This window comes from Cheilinus undulatus, linkage group 4, assembly GCF_018320785.1.
Source record: "Cheilinus undulatus linkage group 4, ASM1832078v1, whole genome shotgun sequence".
NCBI lineage: Eukaryota > Metazoa > Chordata > Actinopteri > Labriformes > Labridae > Cheilinus > Cheilinus undulatus.
The window spans coordinates 45,786,500-45,795,418 of NC_054868.1; the positions used below are offsets into that span (position 1 = coordinate 45,786,500).

Below are 8,919 nucleotides of genomic sequence, written 5' to 3' on the forward strand. Positions count from 1 at the left end.
AGTACCCCATGAAATGACTTTAAAAAAGCACAAATGTGGAAATATTGATATATTTTTTTCGTCTTTTTTGGACCTTTCATGATTCATTTATTTATTTATATGCTTATTTATATATTTTCATATTTCCCTATTTATTTCTTCATTTTTTAAATGGTGTTCTAACCCAGAAGTAGAGTTCCAGGGAGCGGTTACGTCACAGCTTAACAACCTTGCGAGATTTAAAAGGTGATAACACGTGATTTTCCAGCTTTCCGCTGGATGTGATGGCGTTTGATTAAAAGTGTCCCAAATAATGAATTGTATCTTAAAACAGTTCCTGCAGCATGCCAGCATCTGCTGGGATGTTATGAATTAAAGTCTTAAATGAAAAAAAAAAAAAAGAAGATATTTGAAGAAATCTATTTTCAAAAATGAATGATTGAATTTTAAATGTAGACTTTTAAAATGTTTAGAAAATTAATTAAGAACAGTAATTTCTCAAAGCATGGGGAAACATTGTAAAATGAATTTGCAATTTGCATTGAATTCCTGAAAGTCATCTGAACAGAAACATGATGTATTTCTCGGAATTGGTGCATATGCAGATGCATTGTTTTGCATTTAGCGGTCAACAGATGTGTAAAAAATCTCCATGCAACTCTTAATTGTGAAAAACAAGGCAAATAACATTTGCTAAAATAAAACAAAGCAGGTGAGAAGTAGGAGAAAATATAAATTTCTGTTGAAACATCACACTGGACTTAACGCAACATGGATTCTATGCCTCTCATTATCTGTTGTAACTACAATAACGCCAGATGTCATCAACTGAAAGTTACAGCTAACATGGTCACTCAATAAAATGAAAGACTGGGTACACTAGGCAGCCAGTAGAAAGACAATTTACAGATTGACTCAGTATTCAGTGCTAACAAGCTTAAATAACGTACTACTTGAGGTCAATGTTGATCTAAAAAGGTACATGACAATATACACCAAATCAGCACAGGAGGACAACTGACATGGCCAACATCACTCCAGAGAGCTGTAGTAAAATTGTAAAATAGTTTAGAGATTTTGAATGATCCTCATACACCCTGCAGTATTTTTTCTTTATTCTTTGATTGAAGTCTGTAAAAGAATGAAATCAAACGAATATATAGAAAAGGTTGCCTCCATGAGGACATTTGTGTACATAAATGATCATGTCCAACTTTGTCTTGATTCAGTACTGATGATTTGATTGTGATGCCCTAAAACTCTCATGTCTGTGTGACTGTTTAAAAGGAAGATATTAGCTTGAAGAGTTGATTACTGGTAATGGCAGATCTGCAATTTCCACAGATATCTAGATATCTAGGTGGTAAATATGGGCCTGTATTGGTCAAATGTAGCAAAAATGAGTGGAGTTTTAGGGTGGACCAACGGAGTGACTTTATCTTTTTCTTTGTTTATCTTTGAACTACTTACTAAGTGTGCTAAGTGCTTGTATCCCTGGCTTGATATGGGTATCAGCTAAAATCTAGCTATGTCAACTTGAAGCAGCTTTTGTTTTTTACTGTCTCATCTTTTCTCTGATGTCTTTGAATTATTGCCCTTGTCATTTATCCCGGTAATTTGATGCTCTCAAGAGCTGGGTGAAGTGAATTATGGCTTGTTGAGTAAAAAATGAATGTAGATTTGATGGTGTTTTTGTTTTACTTCAGTTTTGTAGTTTTGCCACTAGTTAGCAGCACTTTAGCTTGTGACCTGATAAATTGTGTGATTTCTATGCACTAGGATGTTCAGTCAGTCACTGACTGTAAAGTGTTTTTGATTTCTTCCACAATTAAAAGTGAAATGTCACACATTGTTTTTGTTGGCTTGTTTGGCTTATCAAGGAGATTTGGTATTGTATGAACAATTCCAAAAAAGTGAAATGAAAAAATATCATAGCGAGCCACTAGGCGTCCGCGAACTCGCGACCTTCGGATTAAGAGACGCGCACCTTGCCGCTGTGCCACCGTGAGAACGTCTCATATAGGGGTGAAAAAAGGGACTTTATCCTTTCATCATATAATACCCCAGCAGAGTTGTGGAGTTGTGGGGCAGTCAGCATGTGTACAACTTAATGGATGACTTATGACTTTATTTCCCGAACTTCGGCCTGCTATGGAACCAGTTATAACTAACATTGTCAATCAACAGGAGAGAACCACACACTCATACTCTCTCTCTGAGATGGCGGAGTGAGTGTGCGAGCCGACAGCGGATTGTCTGAAAGCTTGAGTGAGTTTTTTGACAACTTGACTTTAGCTTATGTTTTTCTAAGTTTGACCACAACTTCCTCCCGTAGTCCTACTGCGCGGATGTTTACATTCCTGGGGTGAAAGGTTAAAGGCGGGTCAAACGCAGCCAGCAGTGATGTGTGAGGAGACAGACCCAGGTCTGAGTCACGTCTGAAGGAGCGATTTATGGCCCAGTTGCAGCAGACGGCTGAGGCTCAGAGTATTCTCAGCCAACGGCGGAAGAAGAAGAGTAGAAAGAGCAAGAAGAAAGATCAAGATGGTGAGGGCTGATTTTAAATGTTGTCACTTCACTCCTTCATCTAAACTGTTAAGGGTGAAAGAAACACAGAGCTGAACCGAAGTAGACTACAGTAATGTGCACAGTGGCCAGATGAGAAGTTTAAGACCAGCTTAAGATTTGGAAAACTGCCCAGTGGAGCAGCTGCAGGTGGATTAAACATAATTATAGCCTCTCAATGACAAAGATCTCTGAGTGGATGCTAGTTTAAGGCTCAAGGTGAAGAGCAGATGCAGGAATGTGGAGACAAAAGCCGGTTATTGACACGTTACTGTCCATACTGGAAGAGAGCCAGCAGGCAGGCTGCCAAAAAAGCCTTCGAGTGATTCACGCTGCCAAAATGAACATGAAGCATGACAGGGAGGTGACTGGAGCCGGAGATACATTATGTCTATTAAAACCCAGTGATATGGAAGATTCAGCTAATAAAAGAGCAAACTGAAGGAGTTTTTAAAGCTTAATTCAGTGTCAAACTTCCTCATGGTCATGGTTTAAAATGAAACATTTGACCCTGGATAGAGGACTTTGGCTCCAGATAGGGCCACTTTAACCAGCCAGAAGGCAAATTCACAAACTGCTGGATAATCTTAGAGAAAGTAAACAATTAAAGTTACGTATTCAACCAAAAGCGCAACTATTTGGCTTGAATTAGCATTTATGACAATATAATTTAGATTTGAACACAACTGCAATTGTTAATGCTTAATTTAATAACAAAGGTAGAGATGATTTAACAGTCTTTTCAATGCAAAGGACAAATTTACTGATTACTATTACTACCCCTACCCTTCACTGCAAAAATGTGTAATACTTTTAGGTTGTCAGACCAGTGAAAACATAACATGATGTGCATTGATACATTGGTTGGGTAAGAATATGAGGGTAGGCCATTTTGAGGCCGAGTAGGGCGGGTCATACTTTGTGGTTCTTTGGGATTCTAGCATTGCAAACCTTGTTCATGACGCTACTGTCTAAAGATTGCCTCTTTCATAATGCCATAAAGATCCTTTCAAGCTGAAGACAAACAGCAGAGAGTGGTGGCTTGGTGGGTGTCTGAGTTACCTGTCGGTGTAGGTGTGGAAAATGCAAACCCATACTCAGGATTTTTCCTGTTCAAAAATTCAAATTGAAGTTTATCTGCTCTCTCTTTCAGCCTGCTGACTATCCATCTGAATAAGTTCTTCTTCGGTGTACTCCGGTTCATACAAATATCCTCTGGTAATCACAGTAACTCAGCTCAAGTCAAAATCACTCATATTGTCTTTGTTTTAGCTTGGTGTGGTGTTATTATCCCTGTAGAAGCCTGCAGACCCACATAGCTGATCAGAGGATATCAGTAAATTAGTGCCTGACACAGAGGGGGTTTTTTGGAAGAAATGAATCACTTGGTATGTTTTGGATACAGCGTTCAGGCAAGCCAACATATTTACTTGGCCCATTTTTACGTAAAACTCGTTAAACTACGCAGATAAAACAATCCCATCGACAGCCACTATGCACCGGACCTCTCTAAGCTCGTAATAACAACAGGAGCAACTTTGAGAGAAATCACTGGACCCTAATGCCACTACTATAGCCAAGTACCTTATACCTCCCAACTTCAAAAATCCTGAAATACCCCTGTAAGATTGGCTGCTTGAAAAAAAATAAGAAAAAACAAAAGAAAAACACTAAGCTCCTGTGCAGGCACTGCTTCACCATTGTTAATGGTGATCAACGTCTTGCTGTATGTCAGCAAACTATTTTTATACTTGGTTTTTGAGAATAAGCAGTGCTGAATGGGCCATAAATGTAACTTTTGCATCTTTTTGAGACTCCACAGAGACTTGAGAAACTTCAGTGTGTTCAAACTGTATATTTGAGTGAGCTGCAGCTGCTCTCTATTTCTGTCACAGCTGAAATTGAAAATAACTAAACTCATCATTAATGTCCTTGTGTCTAAAGGTGCCCTGCATATCAGGATACAGTGACCTTGCTGGATTAACATTAGTGTCTTTTATATGTATGTAGAACAAATAAACATTTTAGATTTCTATGTTTTACTGCCATTTGTTATCTCTCCTTTGACAACCATGTTTGAGTGTGCAGACGACCTGCTGACCATGAAAGCTTGTCCTCCACCGGAGGAAGAGTTTGTGGACATCTTTCAGAAAATCAAGTACTCGCTCTATTTTAATCTAGTTTTGGCAATGTGAAAAATGTGAAAAAAAACAGAAGTCAGTGATTGCCAAATCTCATAAACCAAATGTTATTCTCAATAGAACATAAACAGCATGTCAGATGTTGAAAATGAGACATTTCATGAAAAAATATTAGCTCATTTTGAATTTGATGGCAGCAAAACATCTGAAAAAAGCAGGGATGGTGCAACAAAAGGCTGGAAAGTAACATTGAAAAATAGCTGGTGGAGCATTTGGCAACTAATTAGGTTAACTGGCAACACATCAGAAACATGACTGGGTATATAAGGAGCATTTCAGAGATCTAGAGTCTCTCAGCTGAAGGTCAGTACTGCAATGCCGGTGATTTGGGGGCCCTCAAAGGCCACATCATTAAAACAGGCATGATTCTGTACTAAAAATAACAGCATGGGCTCAGGAACACTTCCAGAAATCATTCTGTCTACACAGTTGGCTGTGCTGAGGCAAAATGGAAAACTGTTCTGTGACCAGATGAATCTGAATTCGACAGTTCTTTTTTGTCTTGTGGACTAAAGAGGAGCTTATTGTCCTGGAACAGTTTAAAAGTCTGCATCTCTGATAGTATGAGGTTGCGTTAGTGCCTATGGTGCTGGCCGCTTTCACATCTGGAAAGGAACTATCAATGCTGAAAAGTAGAGAGAGGTTTTAGAGTAACATATGCTCCCATTCAGAGGACGTCCCTTCCAGGGAGGACCGTGACTATTTCAGCAAGACATTCACAACAGCATGGCTAAACGGTAGAGGAGTCTGGGTCCTGATCTGGCCTGCCTGCAGTTCAGACTTTTCAACAATAGAAAAGGCAAAATCCAGTAAAGAAGACCCAGGACTGTTAAGCAGATAGAATCCTAGATCAGGCAAGAATGGGACAACACTCCTCTCCCAAAATTCCAGCAATCCAGTCTCCTCACTTCTCCAGATATTTACAGACTGTTGTTAAAAGAGGAGATGCTACACAATGGTAAACCCTGTCCCTCCCTTTTGAGATATGTTGGTTACATTGAATTCAAAATTAGCTCATATTTTTCATGAAATGGTAAAATGTGTCAGTTTCAACACCTGAAATGTTGGTTTTTATTTGGATTGCATGATAGAATAGTAATCCTGCCTGTTTTCTTATGTTCTGGTGTCGTTTCTCTTCCAGAGACGAAACCACACTTCCACCTGAAGGTGAACGGCTCTACTGCTGCAGTTACGACTTTGTGGCGAGGAACAGCAGCGAGCTTTCGGTGCTCCAAGGAGAAACACTCGAGGTAAACGCAGAGAAGAGTGAAAGGATAACAACCCTGCTGTGACATAACCTCTATTTAAAATGACCTGACTTGTGAGGTGTGATCTTTTTCAGGTAATCGAGTCCTCCAAACGGTGGTGGAAATGTCGTAATCGTTTTGACCAGATTGGATTTGTTCCCTTTAACATCCTGGAGCCTCTGTCGGCTCTGAATCACACAGGGAGAGACAGCCCGGTGGTCTGCAGAGAGTCAAAGGTACAACACAGACACAACCACATAAGAGGTGTTTGTTCATGCCTTCCATTGCTTTATTAATCTTTTTTACACTTCCGCTCTTCAACAGAAAGTACCCCTCGCCCCTCCAAAAAGGTCCTTTTCCTATGCTCCTCCAAGTCCAGATGGGACCGGTCCTGTGAGCCTGCTGCGACCACAGAGCATGGTTTTACCTTCAACAACACTGCAGGGAGAAGACGGTGGCAAAGTAAAGGGACTCTCACATGTTAGACATCAGCCGTAGCATTTTATGTTTGCAAAATAAACTAAAGAGGAATCAGACAAACCTGGTACAAACAAACTAGATAAACAAGGGGAGAGCAGGAAACAGCATGGCTGATTATTCGAAGATGTGGCATGTAGATGGAGGTTAGGGGAAAGTGGGACACCTGGTGGAGAGATGGTGAACTAGAAGAGACTTTGGTAGGAGGGACTGTGACTCCAGGAGGAGATTAAGGAGACAGACGGACAGTAAAGCCAATTCCATGTCATTTAAAGCAACAATATGTAGCTTTTTCACCTTAAAATGGTCATTTTAAAGTTTATTTACCAGTATAATCATTTTAAACAGGGGAATGACTTGTGTCCTATTTACACTGAGCACTCTGGTCACATGCTATTTAGCTTTAACAGCGGGCCACAGTTCAGTTTAGTCAGAACTGGACAACATTTCTTTATTTAAAGAAGAGGAAAGAACCACACTGAAGGCTTTTATTGGTGGAATAAAATTGTTTTTCTCCTGACTGATCTCAGGAAGACTTTAATTTACCAACTGGCTTCACTTTCAGTGAATAATCATGTGCTGACATGATAATGGCTGCCCGTTGACCTCTTATGTAGTTAATTTGCCTCCAGGGCTGCGAATGCCTACTATACATCATATGTTTTGTTGCTCTGATTGGCTGGTAGTGATTGTGACAGATGGAACATTAAGGTTATGTAAAGTTACGAAAACTCAGCAAAGAAGTTGGAATGGGAAAATATGACACTTTTTCATGTTTCCATGTTATTTTGTTCAGTCTTGATCGTGAACGATGAGTTTCTTCAGCGGTTGGCTGGTAGAAGAGGATCGACTCGTCCACTGGTCCCCTGTGCGGCTGACACCTCAACCCCTCTGAACTACCAATCCCCATCTGCAGAGGTGGAGGCCTGGCTCAATGCCAAGGGCTTCAGTCAGCAGTGAGTGAGCACATCCACATCAGAAACATCAGAAGTCTGTAATAGGCATTTAAATCATTCATGACATAGTCACCCTTGTTATGCTGCATTTATTCAAGTTTAATGAATGGCTTCAATATTTTACTCAATGAAAACCAGAAAAAGGAGACTTTACAGATTCCTTCTGAGGCATTGCTGCATCTTCAGTGAGCTGCTTATTAAAAGTCTTTTTCCTCTGGACTCAAAGATCAAAATAAAAGGGAACTCAGTCTACAGTTAACCTCATGGAGAGTCAGAGTCCTTGATTTTTTCAGAGGCAGATAAGATAAATTTCTTGTCCTGAAGGAAATTTGTCTTGGGCTAAAAGTGCCAAAAAAAAAGCTGCAGACAACACACGTGACAAACACAGTGTCCAATATTGCGCCCTCTTCTGTCAAAATGTCCTCATTACTATAATTTATACGTAGGTATATCACAATATTAACTGAGAACTGATTTGGCTTGGTGATGAACATTAATGCCCAGTTAAAATGTATTTAAGAGAAGAAATGGTAAAAAGGTGGTGAAATTGGATTTTGAATGAACATAAATGGGTTAAAGGGGCTAAAATGGAATTCAAAAGTTGCTGAAATGGCTTTAAACTACAAAAAAAATTGTGAAAATTGGGTGGAATGGGATGAATATTGGATATAAACTGGCAAAAATGGGTTAACTGTAGTTAGAACGGGCAAAAAGGGGTGTAAAAAGGGGTTGATAGAAGCAATAATAGGTCCACAGAGGCAAAAAAAGGCAGAAAGTGGCAAAAATTGGGTTATAAGTGGCAAAACAGGCAGAAAAAGTAATGGAAAGCATTTAAAATGGACATAAATGGGTTTTGAGTGGCAAAAAGTCTTACAATTGTAAAAATTGGTGTCAGAAAGTGATGACAAAAGGTTAAAATTTGGTAAAATTGGTGTAAAATGGCAATAGTGTAATTTAAAAAATGTTCTTAGTCTTTTTCAAGGTATCTGGCAACCCCCTCTGAGTGTGTCGCGACCCCCAATAGGGTCTCGACCCCTAGGTTGAGAACCACTGTTACAGACAATTTCAGGGAGGTGTTGAGGAGCTTTGTGAGTTCTAACACTTTTTTTTAATAACATTTTCTCACTGCTTTAGATTGGAAAATAGAGCAAGATTCCATGGATACGGCCAAAATGTTCAGAGAGGAGATTTTAAATCAGCGTGCAAATGGAAAAGCCTTCAGTGTGGTCATGGATCTTGGAGACAGTGCAGAGGAAAGGGACAGAGCTATCTTTTCTTTATACAAGGTGTTTCATGTTGAATCGGCCTCTCCTTTGACATGAACAATGAAAGGTACATTTCTTTTCTATCTAACTAATCAAACTTGCAGAGGAATCTTTTAAGATCATGGGAATGAATTATTTGTAGAATTTAGCCCTTCAGCAAATCATAGAAACTCAGCTTTTAGAGTTTGGTGCGGTGTGTTTTGTTTGCATAGGAATTCCAGCTGCTGGT

General features: G+C 39.5%; 1 protein-coding gene across 2 annotated transcripts; it reads left to right on the forward strand.

Annotated features, from left to right (window-relative positions):
* Positions 1–2,166: 2,166 nt before the first annotated feature.
* On the forward strand, positions 2,167–7,684 carry LOC121507741 (epidermal growth factor receptor kinase substrate 8-like). 2 transcript variants are annotated; one of them, XM_041784075.1, is made up of 7 exons: positions 2,167–2,247; positions 2,315–2,526; positions 4,633–4,702; positions 5,887–5,995; positions 6,088–6,228; positions 6,317–6,454; positions 7,266–7,684. In XM_041784075.1, the coding sequence occupies exons 2-7, from the start codon at positions 2,433–2,435 to the stop codon at positions 7,269–7,271; spliced, it is 558 nt and encodes a 185-aa protein (XP_041640009.1). In that variant the 5' UTR covers positions 2,167–2,247; positions 2,315–2,432; the 3' UTR covers positions 7,272–7,684. The 2 variants fall into 2 exon arrangements, with proteins under 2 accessions (XP_041640009.1, XP_041640010.1); XM_041784076.1 differs by lacking the exon at positions 2,167–2,247 and adding an exon at positions 3,698–3,762 and having other exon boundaries at positions 2,411–2,526.
* The last annotated feature ends 1,235 nt before the right edge of the window (positions 7,685–8,919 follow it).